Source organism: Adiantum capillus-veneris, chromosome 14 (genome assembly GCF_014529385.1).
Source record: "Adiantum capillus-veneris isolate H3 chromosome 14, ASM1452938v2, whole genome shotgun sequence".
Taxonomy (NCBI): domain Eukaryota; kingdom Viridiplantae; phylum Streptophyta; class Polypodiopsida; order Polypodiales; family Pteridaceae; genus Adiantum; species Adiantum capillus-veneris.
Genome location: NC_140944.1, coordinates 142667391 through 142685361, shown reverse-complemented (window position 1 = coordinate 142685361; position 17971 = coordinate 142667391). Strand labels below are relative to the sequence as shown.

Below are 17971 nucleotides of genomic sequence, written 5' to 3'. Positions count from 1 at the left end.
ACCCACCCACACCCACATGTCTCAAGGGTTGAACTATATCTTTATGTCCTAAGCTACCATGCTTCCCCAAGTCCAGAGAACTCTTTGAGCTTCTATTTGGAATCTAAAAGTGGACTAAAATCAAATTACCAAGAGTTTCGTTTTATTGTTGAAGTCCTCTTGCAAGGGAAGGGAAAAGTGAGACCCACCAAGCCCCTCTATGAAATCTTGAATTATAGGTTAGTGCATCTCTTACATAGTACTTTGAGGAGTGGAAAAGGACCATGGGTGTCGCTTTGATGGACGGGCATGGGTAAAAGGGTGGGCTCATCCATTGTCGTGGGGTGACTCTCCTATTAGCCGATGTATCTATGATTCTTTGCAGATGTCATGGCTCTCCATGAGCATGGCAAGAACTTGTAATTTTTGGTTTTGTCAATATAATCTACTCACCATTGTGAGTTTTGCAAGTGCCCCCCACCCCAAACCCCCCCCCCCCCCCCCCCCCCCCAAAAAAAAAAAAAAACCCCAAACAGCAACAACAAAGAAGTATCTTCATGTCTCTTTTGGTGCACATGCCAAATCCAACGTTGTCAAAGACATTCTTTAAGCATTGCTTGTACAAATAATACCACTATGTCATATGACATTGTGAGAGAAGTTTAGTTGGGTACACACATTTTATGATGGGGAGAAAGTTATCAAGGGGTCTTAGGAAAAAAAACAGTGTGCTTGGCAATGACTTGGTTGACATAGACACTAGGGTAAGGGCCCAGACAAAGCCCCCCCCCCCCCCCCCCCCCCCCCACTCCCCACCCACCCCACCTCAGGACTATATACACATGCACATTTAAGAAGCTCGTTCATGGGATCGACGGCACGGAACTAGGGCGTGATCGGCGAGACGATCTGGATCGTCCGCATGGCGGGGCCGAGCTCGGGGTAGGAGGTAAACCCGGGCGATGAATGGCGGGACGACGTGACGCCGGGCGGGTGACGTGGCCTCGGGACGTGGGTGAGATGGCGACGGACGATCCACGTCGGCATTAATTATGACGGGGGGGGGGAAATCCGACGGGATCACCCGCCATGATTTTGAAGTGGGGTGTGTCACCTCACCTCAGGCAGTGAGGGGAGCCTGCAGGTCGTCCCGCCATGTCGCTCGGGTTGCTTTCACTTTGCACCTCGAAGTACAGCTTGCAAGATGGGCATTCAACATTGCCACCTCTGTTTTGGGGTTTGAGGGGGTGTTTCAGGGCATTGCGCAGGTCTGTCCAGGGGGTTTCAAGGGCATCGCGGGCAAGGGGGAGCTCTGTCCAGGATTGCGCAGAGATGGCGGGCAAGGCGAAGAAGGGAGGGAGGAAGGGAATGAGGGGCGCCTACTCTACACCTCCGCCAAAGAAGCCTGTTGGAAGGGCTGGGGGGGAGCCAAAAAGCCGCCTGCGATGAGAGCCACACGGTCAAGGGCGGGGCCAACGCAGGTTGAGGAGGTCAAAGAGGTGGGGGGGGAGCTCCTTCTTGCAGTGTCTCAGCCCGATGTTGTAATTCCGGAGCCTTCTCCAGAGACTGCTTCTGTGGGAGGGGAAAGGAAGAAGAAAGCGGGGAAAGGACCAAACAATGATGATGTTCCTCCATTGGAGGTTGTAGAACCGGAGCCATATAAGCCTACTGCTGCCGTGACCAAGGAAGGGAAGAAGGGGGCTTTAAAGGCCCAACAGCCAGAACAAGTAAGACAGTTCCCGGGTTTACCTGTGAATGTCCGGGTTTATCTGTGGACGTTTGGGTTTACTTGTTCCAACGTGTGCAAGGTTTGAAGATTGCAACGCCTCAGGGCCAAGATGCTCCTTTGTCGGCGGATGTACCTCAAGAGGCGTGCCAAGGTGCTGCTTCGAAGAAAGCTCCAAAGGCCCCAAAGGAGATCCAATGCACAAAACAGGTAGGACTCGTCCTGTAGATGACCGGGTTTATCTATCATTGCCCGAAGATTTGTGTAGTTTAAGGGAAATTTGTGCCTTGTTAAGTGTTCACATGTGCAGGGTTTGAAGAGGGCAACGCCTTTGAAGATTGATGCTCCTTTGTCGACGGATGAACCTCGAGAGCCATGCCAAGGTTTTGCTTCAAAGAAGGCTCCAAAGCCCCAAAGATTGCAACGCCTTTGAAGATTGCAATGACACCGGGCCAAGATGCTCCTTTGCCGGCGGATGTACCTCGAGAGAAAGGCCAAGGCTCTATTTTGAAGAAGGCCCCAAAGGCCCCAAAGGTCCCAAAGGAGGCCCAGCCAACAAAACATGTAAAATTTGTGCAGGGTCAAGATGCTCCTCTGTCATTGGATGTACCTCAGGAGCCATGCCAAGATGCTAGTATGAAGAAGGCCCTGGCCCCAAAGGCCCCAAAGAAGATCCAACCAACAAAATAGGTAGGAGAAATGCCTGGGTTTATCTGTCAGTGCCCGAGTTGCCTGGGTTAATCTGTCAGTGTCCGAGTATCGCTAGCTGTTAAGTGCTCCTAGGTGTTTAAGATATGGAGGGTTTGAATCTGGTTAAAGGATCAGGCGCGTTGAAGGCTCAAAAAAGCGGCCAGTCAAAGGAGGTAAGCGGCACAGCGGGCACCCGACCAAGGGCTCCAAAGGCTCCAAAGGAGGACCAACAAACTAAAATGGTAGGACTGTGTCCGGGTTTATCTGTCAGTGCCCAGGTTTATCTCTCAATGCCCAGGTATTGTGCAATTTTTTTGAAAATTGTGTCGGCTGTAAGGTGTTCACGGGTGGCAATGTGTGCAGGATATAATTGTGCTTGAAGGATCAAGTCCCTTGAAGGTTCAAAAGAGTGGTCAAGCAAAGAAGTTGAGTGGCACAGCAGGCTCCGAGCCACCCAAGACACAGGTATGCAACAAACAGCCCTAGGCAGACTATTGCAATGAGAGTGTGCCTTGCAAGTGTTTTTGGTCTTTGCACCCGGGTTTATGTCTGAGTGCATTGTCATAAGTGAACAAGAGAAAGGCCAAGGCCGATGTGAAAGAGAAAGAAGGTACGGCGGTCCCCGAGCAACAAAATGTGAAGAGGTTGAAGAGGATGAAAGAGGTCGAAGTCCGGGATCCCGTCGAGCGGAAACTTGCTGTTGATGAGGTTAGCCCCTCAAGTGTTGTGCAAGAAGCCAATGAATTGTTTTTTTTTATCTTATGGTTTTCCTCTTCTTTGATAAAATGGTTAGGTCAAGGTGAAAGGGCACACGGGCAAGGGGCAGTTGGAGAAGGTGCCGGAGGTTAAGATTTCTCTAAAGAGGGATGGTGGGAAGAATAAGGCTAAAAAGCATGTGGAGATGGGGCAAGAGGATGAAGGGCCGGTGGATAAGGCTCTTGCCCTTGTCGGCTCTTCAAAGCGGCCCAAGCTTCAAGTAAAGAGAGCAAAAAAATCAGGGGCAAGCTGTACTACCTCCACAACTGTGGTAAGAAGTCCTAAGAAGTCCCTAGGTTTATCTGTCACGGCATGGTGTGCATCTCTCTCTCTCTCTCTCTCTCTCTAGTATTCTTGTTGCCCGAGTTTATCTGTCATGGCATGGTGTGCAACTCACTCACTCTCTCTCTCTCTCTCTCTCTCTCTCTCTCTCTCTCTCTCTCTCTCTCTCTCTCTCTCTCTCTCTCTCTCTCTCTCTCTCTCTCTCTCTCTCTCTCTCTCTCTCTCTCTCTCTCTCTAGTATTCTTATTGCCCGGGTTTACCTGTCACGGCATGGTGTGCAACTCTCTCTATCTAGTATTCTTATTGCCCGGGTTTATTTGTCACGGCTTGGTGTGCAACTCTCTCTCTGTCGAGTATTTTTTATTGCCCGGGTTTATCTATCACTGACTTGCTTTGCCTTTTGTATTGTATTGGATGTAGACGCCTTATGTTGAGGTTATCAATGGGGGTAAGTTGGTGAGGATTTGTCGGGCTGAACCACCATGTGCGATTCGGAACACTCTCATGGAGAAGCGATCACGGATGATTCAACACTTAAAGAAAGTACATGGGTTGGATGTCTTCATCCCTCAAAGGCTTGGAGGGCGGCCTCGAGGGAGTGTCAACAACGACGTGCCCAAGTATACAAGATCAGGTACGGGCCCAACAGCGCTTTAAGGATGTGAGTTGAAAGTTTGCAGTAAATCGCAAGAGGATTGAGGAGAGAGCAAAGAATAGGGCAGCCCTCACTTGGGACGTTCTTCCGCGCAAGGCTCAAACGACCATGAAGAAAGATACTTTTATCATGCAGTTTGTGGCCAACCACATGAAAACGATCGATCAAAGGGAAGAGGCAATGAAAAAGGAGATCAAGAGTCACGTGGAGGAAGGCTACGAATCTAGGGTAAGTTCTATGGTCATAGAAGCCAACTTTACTATTTTAATGAGGTTTGTGTTTTTGTAAGTGCCCGGGTTTATTCTATGTCTGAGTTTAAAGTAATCTGTTTTATTGCAGCGCCGGATTAAAGTGGAGACCTTGATTGTTCGTAGTGACGAGGATAAAAGCAGCGGGGGGGAGTAGCGGAGGGAGTGATGACGAGTCTAACCAGGATGGGAGTGGGGATGATGATCCCGATTATGGTAGCGATGGGGATGCCGATGATGACGATGGTGGGAGTGACACAAGTGGTGGCGGTGATGACAAAAGTGGTGGGAGTGACATAAGTGGTGCCGATGATGAAGATGGTGGGGGTGACACAAGTGGTGGCAGTGATGACATAAGTGGTGGGAGTGACATAAGTGGTGGCGGTGATGACGATGGTGGGGGTGACATAAGTGGTGGCGGTGATGACGGTGAAGATGATGGGGCTGATGACGAGGATGACGGTGGTGTAAGTGGCAAAGGGGACAATGAGGATGGCGCCCAAGATGTTAGTAGTGACGAGGATGAGGCGCAAGAGATTTTATCTTCACCTGCTTGAGATTGTTTTGAGTGACTATGTCGTTTGTATGATTTTGTTTCACATACTTATCAGCTCTAACATGGAATGTGAACTTTTCATTCTCTCCTCGGCTTATGCTAGGTGGTTAAAACAATTTTGTGTTACAAATTTTTTGGGTTGACATGCTATCCACGTTTACATGTTCAGATGTTAAATTAATCCTGGATTTATGGATTGCCTGGGTTGATATGTGTATTGGGTTTACTTTATCGGTTATCAAATAAGTCTAGGTTTTACGGATTTCTTGGGTTGATATGTTGTCAGGCTTGACATGTTAGTGGTTTGCATTCATGGTTTATATGTTATTTGTATAGTGTGCTGCAAACTTAGAAAATGTTGTTTGTATGAACTTGCATCTGCAAAAGGGGGGGCCATCTGCAAAAGAGCCATGTGCAACAATGGGCTAAAAAGACCCTAAGGTTCATCCCATTAAGACTTCCAAAATGCTAAGGTTCCAAAATTCAAAGGTTGTGTCCAAAGGTCAACCCTAGGGAAATTGGATGCTTTGTGTGTGACCAAAAAAGTCTTTATACATCCCTACTTGGGAGGGGGCGAGCCTTTCTTCTAGGGGATGAGAGAGAAAGCCACACACACACACACAAGCCCCCTTTACACAAAGGGAATGAGGGACACATGTCAGCTCCCTAGGCCAGATGCCCACAAGGTATACCCAATTCCTATTGGATGGCCTTGGAGGTGGACCAATGAGAATTAGGCTAGAGTAAATTTAGCCTAATTAATTTTAAAACACTTAATAAAAAGAACCAATGAAAATTAAGTCTCCTGGATGATTATTGGACAGCCCATGGAGGGGTCCAATAGGAATTGAGCAGCCCAATGGGCTACTTAATTTCTATTGGTCAGAATGGGGAAAGGTCCAATGGGGATTTAATTCATTTAAATCAATTAAGTTTAATTGGTTAAGCTCTCACAAAAGGGGAAAGGGGGACACATGTCAAAAGGCTATCACTTATGCTGCTTAATAATCATTGGCTTGACTTGGGGAGACCCAATGAGGGTAGAGGAAGAGCAAATAGCAAGAGGGCTCGCCCAAGAGAGAGAGGGGGCTGATTTTTGCAAGGCATTATCACACACACACTCACACACAGTCTATGTGTGAAGCAAAGAAGACTATCTCTTCCCAAGCTTTAATGGAGAGCTCATCACCTACTCCAAGCTTATGAGATAGAAGCCTACATCGACACACTCTTGGCATGTGGATGCAAATCCAACCAAGAGCCAAGCTTCAATGCATGCTCATATCCTCTACCAACCTAATTACTAAGCTAAGCTATGCTAATATGAGTGATTATGTGAGGAGATGTACATCTTTCTCGTAAGATACTCCTTCCTCTCAATCTACTCTCATACCCTGCTAGCTCTCACCATCTTCGAAGGTGTGTGAGGTCTTGGGTCTGAGACCGGGGATAATTTAAGTTGTGTTTGCTAAGTGTTTTGCTTAGTGCATGAAGCTTTCATCTTCATTGCACTAGCTAGTCTTGAAGGAACACAAAAAATTGTATTGTACAATGTCTCTCTTGATGGGAGAAACCATAATACAAAGCCTTTTGGAGGGGGGACAGGCTTCATGCAAATTCGGTCCTCAACTATTGTCAATAGCTTAATTTCTCTCTCTTTTGAAAGTATTGTTCATGCTATCTAACTAGGTGTTATGCTTTTTGTTGCTCTCTCCACCCAAGCACTCTTGTAATTCTTATTAGGAATCTATTCTAATGAAATGCCCACTATGTTCATGCTAATTTCCACTACACACAAGTTTTTAGGCCATTAAATGTTACATTGGTATCAGAGCACAAGGTTTCTCTTTTCTTGCTCAATAAGGGAGGTCCTCAAGCTAGCTATAAATGGTTGGTATTATTAATTGCCTGTGAGTAAGTAGAATAGGGATTTTTCAGCCTTGCAGTGCGCCTGCCTTCGTGCAGTTAACGGGGCATCACCGTCGAGAGCTTTGGTCTTAATAGTGGAGTCCTACGGGGCTTGCCTATGGCTTAACCACTATTGAGCTATTAGAAGCTTGACAGGAGCCGGTGCTGTTTTGGTGTCGAAAGACCCTCTCTTCTAATCCTTGCAATTAATGGTATTCGAGCCGCGGGTATAGTAGCTTGAGTGCTTTTTCTAAAGGGGTAAAGAGTAGTAGCAACTAGGGCTTGAAGTGCCAAAGTACACCTAAAAGTTGTTAGAATGGATGACAATAGTAAAGAGAGTGAAATTAATGTTGATAACTTTGATTTTGCTCATGAGCAAGCTACTAATGATGCTTCAATGCTTGTTAACTATCTTGTTTCTAGGCTTCAACAAGACATGGGCAATCCATCTCTCCAAAGTGAAGTGCAACGGCAGCTCCGTGCTCACGGGATTCTCCAAGTTCATCACCATGACGAGAGAACACCTAGGAAGCCTCCTTGTGAGACTCCCAAAAGAGGTCTCTCTCCGATTCGGGAAGAAGAAGAGAATCCATACGAAGGGCTCAAGAATTTACTTCTTGATGATGCATCTCCTTCCCAAAGGAGAACTCAAGAGCCTCCACCGAAGGAACGAGAAAGAAGTGAGTCTCCCGCCACCTCGGCGGAGATGGCTCCACGAAGACGGCAGGCTAAACGCTCTCCATCACCCCCAAAGCGGAGAAGACCATCATACTCTTCTCCACGCAATAATTCAAAGAGGGATTATAAAAAGCAAGAGAAGAAAAAGGCGAGAAAGAGGACACCCTCTTCTCCATCTTCTTCATCCTCTTCCTCTTATGAAAGTGATGGTGAAGACCCTGAAGATCAAGACAAGAAAAAGGAGAGAAAGAGGTCACCCTCTTCTCCACCTTCTTCAAATTCTTCACCTTCTAAAGAAAGTGATGGTGCAACCTTTGAACCATCAAAAAGAAGAGGCCATAGGAAATCCTATGCTGCATGGAAGAGGTAGTCCAAGTTGAAGAAATTAAGAGGGAGGGAAGAGCATCTCTTTCCTTACCTATGATGGTACCTTTGGTGCTACGGACAAAGTATTGGCCTTTATCCAGCAATTTGATGTGGCGTTTGGAGATGAGGGCTTCACAGAGTCCTCTAAGCTACGCCATGTAGCTATGCACTTTTAAAAGTCCGCCAGGCAATGGTGGTCTAGCCTACAGGCCAACGATGAAGCTCCACGAACATGGAAAGCTTTAAGAGCCACCGATGCCAAAGACAAAGTACTCACCGAATGGCAAAGCTTAAAGCTCTCTCCCAATGAATCCATCCACAAATATGTAGACAATTTTTGGGACCTACAACTCAAAGCCACTGTCTTCAAAAAGTTGGATTTTGGAGAGCAAAAGCAACAATTTTGTGCGGGCTTAACCGAAGAAATGGTAGAGTATGTCAACTCTTAAAGGCCACGTACCATATCGGCGGTAATACACCATACTATGGTGTCCTCACGAATCAATTTCTAAACGGGGGCTAAAAGAAATAATAAGCCCCCGGAAAACAAGGGTTCCAATGAGCCTAAGGGGAAGGACAATTTCCAAAAGTCTCCTAAGGGCAACTCCAACAAAGCTAAAGAGAAGGGAGTTTACAAAGGTAAGAACAAACTCTCTCCTGAAGAGCTTGAGCGTTATCGCAAGGATAACCGGTGTTTCAAGTGCGGCGAACAAGGGCATGCGTACCGCGCTTGTCCCCAAAAGAACAACTGCCAAGATCCTCCTAGAGCTTCCTTGGTTGAAATCCAAGAGGAGGAGACTCACCAAACTCATCACAAAGGATCTCCTCTATGCCATGCTTGGGGAAAGGTAAGAGAACATGATGCTTTTATTCTCTTTGACCCTGGTTCTACTCACAATTTTATATCTATAGAGTTGGCCACCAAGCTAGGCATACAAGCTTATGAGATGGGAGATGTCCTACCCGCTGCCGCAGACAATGCCTTCAAGGGGCAAGAAGCTTCAGTCACTCCCTTAATCGGGAAATTGAGGCTTCATGTCCAAGGCTATGTGGACAAAGAGGACTTCTTTATCTCTCCTCTCAAGCATGAGGACGTAATCCTAGGGGCACCATGGTTTGACCGCCTGGCTGCCAATGTTAAATTTCCTGAAAGGAGAATCTCCTTTAAGTTCAGGGAAAAATACATGTATATAGATGCTAAGGAAATGGGTAACACTATCCTCATTGTACATACACCAACTTTCAACAAGTCAATAAAGAGCTCTATTTCCATGTACATGATTTTTGTTAAAGATTCTCAAAATGAACCTAATGCTTTAGCAAAAGAAAATAAAAGCAACCAAAAGGAATTAGAGTTATCCAATTTTCTCAAGGGGTTTCAAGATGTTTTTATTGACGACATCCCTTGTGAGCTACCTCCTAAACGAGGTAATGATGACCATGCAATTGAACTTCTTCCAGGAAGTTCACCGCCTAACAAACCTCCTTATAGAGTTTCTCAAGCTCAACAAGAGGAGATCATGCGGCAAGTGCATGAGTTAGTTGAGAAGGGCATGGTTAGGCCTAGCTCATCTCCATTTTGCTCACCTATGCTATTAGTGCAAAATAAAGACAGCACATATCGTATGTGTTTCGACTATAGAGCACTAAATAGGATCACTATCAAGAATAGGTTTCCCGTTCCACGGGTAGAAGACCTATTTGATAAGCTACAAGGATCGACCTACTTCAGTAGGATTGACCTAAAAAGTGGCTATCATCAAATAAGGATAGTTGATCAAGACATTGTAAAGACCGCATTTCGCACCACATTTGGTCTTTACAAATACATTGTCATGCCTTTTGGCTTGACCAATGCACCAGCCACATTCAACCGCTTGATGGAGAATCTGTTCATGCCTCATCGAACCTTCACTAGAGTGTTCTTTGATGATATTATCATCTACTCTAATTCATTAGACGAACACAAGCAACATCTCTAGGTAATATTTCAAGTTTTGAGAGAGAATAAACTTTATGTTAATCGAAAGAAAAGTGAATTTTTCTTGCAAGAGATTCAGTATTTAGGTCACATTATCTCTCAAGATGGCATCCAAATGGATCCATCCAAGTTAGAGGTAATAAAATGATGGCCTAAACCAAGGAATCTTCATGAACTAAGAAGCTTTATAGGTATGTGTGCATACTATAGACGCTTCATAGAAAAGTTCTCACAAATTGCATATAGGGTTTCACGCATCTCCTTAGGAGCTTGCAAAAAAAGTGGGCAGGCATATCAAGAAACATATACGAGATAATCTATAGTTCACCCATATCATCCCAGGTCCACACAGATAAGCTCTCACACATAGAAAAACCAAGGCACTGATAGATAAACACAGACACTGACAGAAAAACCCAGACACTGACAGATAAACCCAGGCACCATCAAATAAATCCAGGCATTGACAGATAAACCCAGGCACAAACAAATAAATCCAGGCATAGACAGATAAACCCAGGCACTGACAAATAAACCTAGGCACTAACAGATAAACCCAAGCACTAACAGATAAACCTCTGACACGCAGATAAACCCACGTACACATATACAAAACCATATTACAAACCTGTGGAAGCAAGTGCTCCACCCATGCTTTCTTGGTATGGAGCCAAGATAGCAAGACAGTACATGCAACTTGTTGAGTTGTCCCATCTTTGTCCACCTCCCAACAAGATTGATCAGCATGAACAACTTTATTGATGGCAAGTAATGAAGTCATACACTTGTCAATCACCAATGCTCAAGGGCGAATGTTGTTCATTTTGTGGAACACAAGCCTTAGTGTCACTTGCAAAGCAATGCTTTCTTGAGATGTTCCTACATCATGTGTGCACAACATAAACCACAAGGGTAAACCAATTCCATTTTGATTTGGCAATACGGCTGCATAGAGTGGCATCCCAAAAACATTTGTTTTGAATGTGGAGTCTATTGCCCAAGCATTGTTTGTTGAGAAACGCAAGCACATGCGGAGCATCCAATCATCCTGAATAATGAGTATGAATGGCCTTTCCATCTCATTGAAGGCATTCGGGTTGTAGGGTTGACAATAGAGAACTTTGTTTTTCTCTTTTAATTTTAGAGCCTCCTGGTACATTGAAGACCAGTCATCGCTTCCTAGCCTCCCTAAACAAAAGCAGTCAATTAAACTCAAGTCTTAAATGAATCTGACAGATAAACCCAGGCAAAATAATAAAGAAACCCAGGCACTAGCCCAAAATAAACCCAGGCACCATGACAGATAAGCCCATACAAACCTATGATTATCCCACCAAGGAGACATTCAGGGCTTTATTTACCTTAGGATCGGAGCTGATATTCCATCATTTGAATTTCCTTTGGTATCATGAAGAATCTATGTGACACTTGCTCTATCAGCAATGTCATATTGAAGTGAAATAGCTCCTTGGAGACACTCATCTTTGCGACATGGCGACACGTTCCAACGTCAAACAAATCGTCCATGCATCGTTTCCTCACAGTAGGATGCACCGGCAAGTGATAAAGATCCTCACGTGATCCCGGCACATGACCTTTGTGCCCAACATGAACCCTTATCCTTACACTTTCCTTTATATCATAGACGCGTTGAATGACGATAGTAAACGGGCATCCACACTTCTTTGATGTGCGCAGTCTTCGATGATCGTGGCCCTTTCTTCATGCCTCCCCATTGCGATGACACACAAGTTGAATGAAGCCCCTCAACAACGATGATTGCCGCTCTACCAATCTAGCCTTGTGCTTGATGGCAATAGCGTTGATCACATTTTGAATATCATCCATCAATGTTGTATGTTCCTCAACACCACCTTCATCCTTGCCGGGACTCTTTTGTTTGTCTTGTAAACCCAGGCAATTTTCTATGGAAGTGGTGTCATGGCTCTCCAATTCCCCCAACCCGGGCAACGATGCACAAGCACACAAGTCCAAAAACTCCTTCAAATAAGCAAGTGGGATTCCATGCTGTCTAATACTTGTGCACCATGTACATGCAATGGATGCCATCGTTGCCCGCAAGCATAAATGGTCGTTTGAGTGGCATGCGGAGACAATGCTTTCCCAATCTTCTATACATGCAATCAACTTTCCATTCCCAATAACAAGACGCGAAGATCCACCTTGGTCAACCATTACGTGGAGTGAATCCCTCATTCTTGCCCATTTTTTCAAGTCTAGCACACCTCGCTTGTCATGGGCTTTGAGAGCACTTATGGTAATCGTTTGGCCACTTTCGATAGAAGCTATCATAAGCCCGTATGTTTGCCTATCAAAAGCAAAGTACCTAGTTGATGCAAAAGCAAATGTATCCAAACACCCACTTTGATTCTCTTCAAAGAACTCTTCCATGTCATCCATATCCCACCCCCAAGGCCCCCCAACCGCTGCCCCTCCACTGGCGGAAACGTGCATCTTCGTCAACACAAAACACCCACGTGCGCCCCCTTTTCAGAAGCCCGGGTTTACCCCCACCCCTACACCTGCTCTGTTGCACGACCTTCCCCAATTCAAATATGAATTCTGCCCGCCACCCCACCTTGCATAAAGCAATCCCTTTCGGCGCCCTAACTGACAATCATTGTCCGCGCACGGAAAGCCACCCCGGCCATCCACCTGCCCCTTTATCCACGTGGCACCTCATAGCCTGAGGCCACGTCACCCGCCCTATGCCATGTCGTCCCGCCATTCGTTGCCCGGGTTTACCTCCTACCCCGAGCCCGGCCCCGCCACGCAGACGATCCAGATCGTCTCGCCGATCGCACCCCAGTTCCGCGCCGTCGATCCCATGAACTAGCTTCTTAAATGTGCATGTGTATATAGTCCTGAGGCCCACCCCACCCCACTTTAACATGTATTTGAACCAATTTTGGAACACCAATGCTTGAGAGATGTGTAGGACAATGTAGCTGAAAATAATTCTGGTTTGTCGGATCAAGGGTTCGATCCTTGTTGGCGTGATGGCTCGCTTTATCCCTTGCATTGGATCCCTACTCATGCCATTTTTTGATACACACAAAAAATGTTGTGGCGTCATTCGTGAGCCTTGTGTCGCTACTTGCGCTAAGATTTTAGCTACTGGTAGGGTTTAGCACGGGCTTCATTTTGTGCCCCTGCACACACAATTCTGTCCATTGTGTTGTTCGTAGCCTGCTTGCCCGCTTAGATGGCCTAAAATTGGCCCCTTTACGTTAGGTGTGGTGTGTTCACAAAAGCACCCCAAGTTCTTGATTATTTTCCGATTTATCTTTTGGGAAAATTACCAAAATACCCCTCTAATTTGTGGAAATTTTTGTCACAAATTACCTCTCGAAAAAGGGCACTTATGTCAAAAAATAATGAATCAATTATCTCGAAAGCCTATATAACCGACTCAAGTTCTAGTTTTAGCATCTTCTATTAATAGACAATCAGTCTTCTTATGAAAAGCTACATATTTTTTAATCTTTAGAGTTCAATTTAATCTCACGACCAGGGGTATTTTGAGAATTTTGGAAAAACTGAAGGGTATTTTGGGAATTTATGAAAACATATGGGGGGTGTTTTGGGAATTGTTGAAATTTGAGGGGTATTTTGGGAATTTCTACAAGTTAGAGGGGTATTTTGGTAATTTTCCCTTATCTTTTAATACCTTCTCTTTGCTCAATGTTGCTACAGGCAGCATTTGCTTCACTAAACAAGCGGTAGGTGTATCTTCTCATTTTCAATGATATTTACGGTCAATGATTACATTTGAATACATTCTAGGTGCCACTCTTTCCTCGAAGTTTGATACTATGGTGTACTCTTTGCATAGGCAGTGGGATGCAGTAGTTGACTCTTGTAGGGAAGTAGGAGAGCATCGAAGGTCTTTTCTCGGTTGCACTTCAATATTGTTTTGGTGAGCACATTACTTGGTACAATTTGCACCTCCATAGTTGTTTAAAGATTACATCTTCGTAGAGCCACCTTGATGCTCTTACACATTGGTTTTCCTCATAGCCATATACTTCCTCTTAGTGACAAGCTCACACAAGCATATGCCAAGACTACTTGTACTCATTTTACAACTCCTTTTGTTTGTGTGTGTGTGTGTGTGTGTGTGTGTGTGTGAGAGAGAGAGAGAGAGAGAGAGAGACGGAGAACCATGGAAGTTTTATGGGAAAATTACCAAAATACCCCTCTAATTTGAGGAAATTCCCAAAATACCCCTCAAATTTCAAAAATTCCCAAAATACCCTTTATCTATTTTGCTTGGATTGTTCAAGATTTTCTAATCTTCGTTCGTTTTTGACAATTGAGATCCGTTTTTGAGTGCTCAGCATGTAATTTGTCACCAATTACCATCGCCAAAAAGGCAATTATGTCAAAAAATAATGAAGCAATTCATCTCCAAAGCATACGTAACCAACTCAAATGTAGTTTTAGTATCTTGTACGATAGACAAGTGAAGTCCTTTAAAAAAATTATTTTTCGAGAAATTTACTGTCACAACCAGGGGTATTTTGGGAATTTTTGAAATTTGAGGGGTACTATAGGAATTTCCTCAAATTAGAGGGGTATTTTGGTAATTTTCCCAAGTTTTATTGATCAATGTACCTTACAAGGAATGGATCAAGTTTGAATGTGGATATACAAAAAGCCATTTGAAGATTGAGTTTTTTTTTTTAGGGATATTACAAGAATAGTTAGATGCTGTCTGGTCTCACAATTTTATAGTATGTAGAATTTAGCCACAAGGCCAACCCACTTTCCATGGTGACATCAAAGAGGGGGTTGGTTAGATAAATGGAAGCTAAGAAAATCACGAAAAAATCCTTGGCCTACGTGTAAACTGGGACACCCTATATGTGCACAAGGCTAACATAAAACTTACAAAAATGAAATCCCAACTTGTGTTTTTGTGGCTTAAATTAGAGATGCATGTTCGGCAAAAGCACGAGGACGAGAAAGCAAACAAAAAGAGGAGTGAGGGAAGGAGCAATAGGGGTAGGGCTGAAATTTGCGGAACCATCACTACCCGATGGCCCCAATGTTGAAGATGAAGATGAGGGTACCAAAGGGGTGGGTGTAGGTGCACCAGATGAAGGAGAAGGAGCCGGTGCCGGGGATGGCAATCCGAAAAGGTCCTCCGGTAGCAAAACCTGATTAATGCCAAAGATACTCACTGGCCTTTGGCTATAGAGTGTGCTTGTGAGGTTTGCCACTGTCCATGCACTCACAACTTGCACCATCCCAAAAATATTTGTAAGGTTAAGTTGGTACCTTTCAACAAGAAAAGAAAAGCATTGGTTAGCAATCTTGAAAGTTTATTCTTAGGCTTCAAAGCAATCTAAATGTTACACAAATACACTTTTAATTCAATTCAGTAATCTGTGTAGGGCAGGGCTTGATGTGGAGGCTGTCTTTCCCAGTGTTTTTCATACAATGAATAACACCATGAGCTTCTACTCGAGAGGCTCCGCATACCTAGCTAGGTGCGATTGGGGGCAAGGGACCCCGGCCCCCCCACCAGGCGTGCGGTCCCCTGCCCCCAATCGTACCTAGCTAGGTATGCGGTGTCTCTGTCACATAAGCTCATGATGTTGAGGTAAGTCACAACGTGGGAATTATTGTGAGAATTTGTCCAGAGGGTATACCCAAGGTCGATTATTAACAAAACAACGAAGGGGGAAAATAAAAGCGGAAGTAGGAAAAAAACATACTGGCCCCCTCCATTGTTGTAGGTTGCGAGAGTGGCAGTCTGGTTGTCGTCGGCCAATTGGAGAGAGCCAAGTGACACCCAGCTAGTGAGCGCGTGGTACTCCACGAGGCTCACCTTCTGCGAGTCGGTTAGATTGCTCAACAAGGAGGAGGCCAGCTTAGTTGTAAAGGCCCCATTGGACGGCGCAAAGATGGTGATGCCGATCTCTGTCTGATTGGCATTCCTCTGAAAAACCTCATCCACCTTCGTCTCTATCATCAAGCTCACAAACGTGCTGTAGTCCCCTGCCTGCGCCAGCACCTGGGTCACATTCACATAAGGAGGCGTTGGGGCCGGCGCCGGTGCGGTCGATGGGGGTGCTGGTACGGCTGTCGGCGCCGGCGCCTGCGCTTCCGCTCTCCTGCAAGCCACCATCACCACCACTAATTGCATGCACAGCCTCATGCAGTGTGAAGCTTTGCCTCTAAATTTGGCAGCATGTTGGAGCTCCATAGCTAGAACTGCAGCTAATCTTAGCTTGATGAATCCACTCTTCTTCCAATAATGAGCAAAGTAGATCTAGCTGATGGATCTCTGAGAGAGAGAGAGAGAGAGAGAGAGAGAGAGAGATCAGAGAGAGATCACAGACTCTCCCCGCTCTTGCAATGCAAGCTCTTATACACGCTTGCCTTCACATGCAAGAGATTGGCCACGCGCGGGACCCCTAAAGCTAACGTCTCAGCTGGACAGACAGCAAAAGCCTACAGACCGAGACAGCCCATGAGCCCAGCTCTTCTCATCACCTACAAAAACAAATGTACCTTTTGCTTCATACAGCTAGAATATCATTTCACTCATAAAGAAGAACCTCTTTTTTTTGTACTAATCTCCGATTATTCCTTTTTGCAATCTCTTCCCTTGATTAGTATAATGTGCTCCTTACAAGATTTTCATCTTTATCTTCACTAATGGATTAGTTTTTTATGGGCCAAATTCTTCTTCTCTGATAGCAATGCCACAAATTCTATTTTTTGGCGCCCACAACGTCTTTAGAAGCACCTTTTAGAAGGAAGAGCATTTACAATTCACAAGAAGGTTTAGAAGTTTTCTCACGTAGGAAAATGGAGTCTTTTTCATACAATGCATAACATCATGAGCTTCCGCTCGGGAGGCACCGCATACCTAGCTAGGTAAGATTGGGGGCAGGGGACCACCGGCCCGGCCACAATGTGAGAATTATTGTGAGAATCTACCCAAAACTTCTTGTGCAAGTAAGGCCGTTTATCGAAACTTTGCCACCGGCAATCCCTTCTCAGGGACAGAGTTGAATGCGAAGTTACATTCTTAGCAACGTACTTTAGTGTTAGAATCCATCGTTCTATGTATGCATTAAAGTATATAGATAACTAGATGGAGCAAATGAGAAGATTGCACATGTAGACATCGAGCAATGGGCGTTTGCCAATGTACACTAAGGTTGTAACTTGGTTATGGGATATTACTTTTATGCAATACTAAATTTGTTTTGGATGAATGCCCACTCGTAGTGTCCCTATGTACGACCATTTTCTAACATTGCCATGCCACAGACATCCTTGGTGCTTCCTTGCGTGTCAGGTGACATTTTCATGGCCCTTGGATTGGTGGATGGCCGTCAAATCCAAACACATCCTTGGTGCGTCCTTGCGTGTCAGGTGACATTTTCACGGCCCTTGGATTGGTGGATGGCTGTCAAATCCCGAACACTGCTATTATTACTTGAGGGTTAAATCTTCATATCTCATCTCTTAAATTTTAAAGAGAAGCAATTGCTTGTTATTTAAATCTTATGACGAAGATGCTTTCAACCCTTCAAAAATATTTATAGCACATGTGATGAGGTGAAACTGTGAAAGAACTCAGGTGATATCCTATCAGAAAGGGCAACCACTTGCTTATGCTAGAAGCCAAGCCAAGTGACGCCCCTCTCTTCATACAAGGTCCACCGTCGCCTTCCAATTTGGTGGTAAAAGTTGTCATTTAGGTGAGATGTAGCTTTTAAGGGAGGTTGTGTTGACATAAACACGTATCGACAATAAACAAGCGCACTTAACTTTTAGACCTTCTACATTTGCAAATGCACAAATTTTTTATAGCCTGCGTTGCATCAAATCTACAATGCGTATAATTTTTTTTTACCACCCTTCAAAGGAACAATTAAAGCTCGACGCATTGGTTAGGCTCCATGGCATAGGTTTATATAACCATCAATATTTACACCAAATTAGAATTGTTATTTTTAAATGTGCCATTGTTGTGCACATTGTAATAAATAGCAATGCGTTGTTTTGAATTTAACAAATAAGGCGCCCGTCCTCTAGGGCCGTTTGGTTTGTGGTTGGGGGAGAGAAGAAGAAGAAGGGACCCTTTGATGCTAGAGAGGAC

At 44.8% G+C, this 17971-nt stretch overlaps 1 protein-coding gene and 2 pseudogenes across 1 annotated transcript; 1 reads left to right on the top strand and 2 right to left on the bottom strand.

Annotated features, from left to right (window-relative positions):
- Positions 1–945: 945 nt before the first annotated feature.
- LOC147443278 (uncharacterized) lies at positions 946–4893 on the top strand (annotated as a pseudogene).
- Positions 4894–11187: 6294 nt separating this feature from the next.
- On the bottom strand, positions 11188–12138 carry LOC147443277 (uncharacterized; annotated as a pseudogene).
- A 2179-nt stretch (positions 12139–14317) lies between these two features.
- On the bottom strand, positions 14318–16200 carry LOC147443276 (fasciclin-like arabinogalactan protein 7). The gene is made up of 2 exons (XM_086529182.1): positions 15570–16200; positions 14318–15129 (listed from the first exon to the last, which is right to left on the bottom strand). The coding sequence occupies exons 1-2, from the start codon at positions 16058–16060 to the stop codon at positions 14778–14780; spliced, it is 843 nt and encodes a 280-aa protein (XP_086385308.1). The 5' UTR covers positions 16061–16200; the 3' UTR covers positions 14318–14777.
- Positions 16201–17971: the final 1771 nt, after the last annotated feature.

Coding starts and splice junctions, on each gene's coding strand:
- LOC147443276 (XM_086529182.1), bottom strand. CDS start 16,060: ATGGAGCTCCAACATGCTGCCAAATTTAGAGGCAAAGCTTCACACTGC. Junction 15,130..15,569: donor TACAACAATGGAGGGGGCCA/GTATGTTTTTTT, acceptor TCTTGTTGAAAG/GTACCAACTTAACCTTACAA.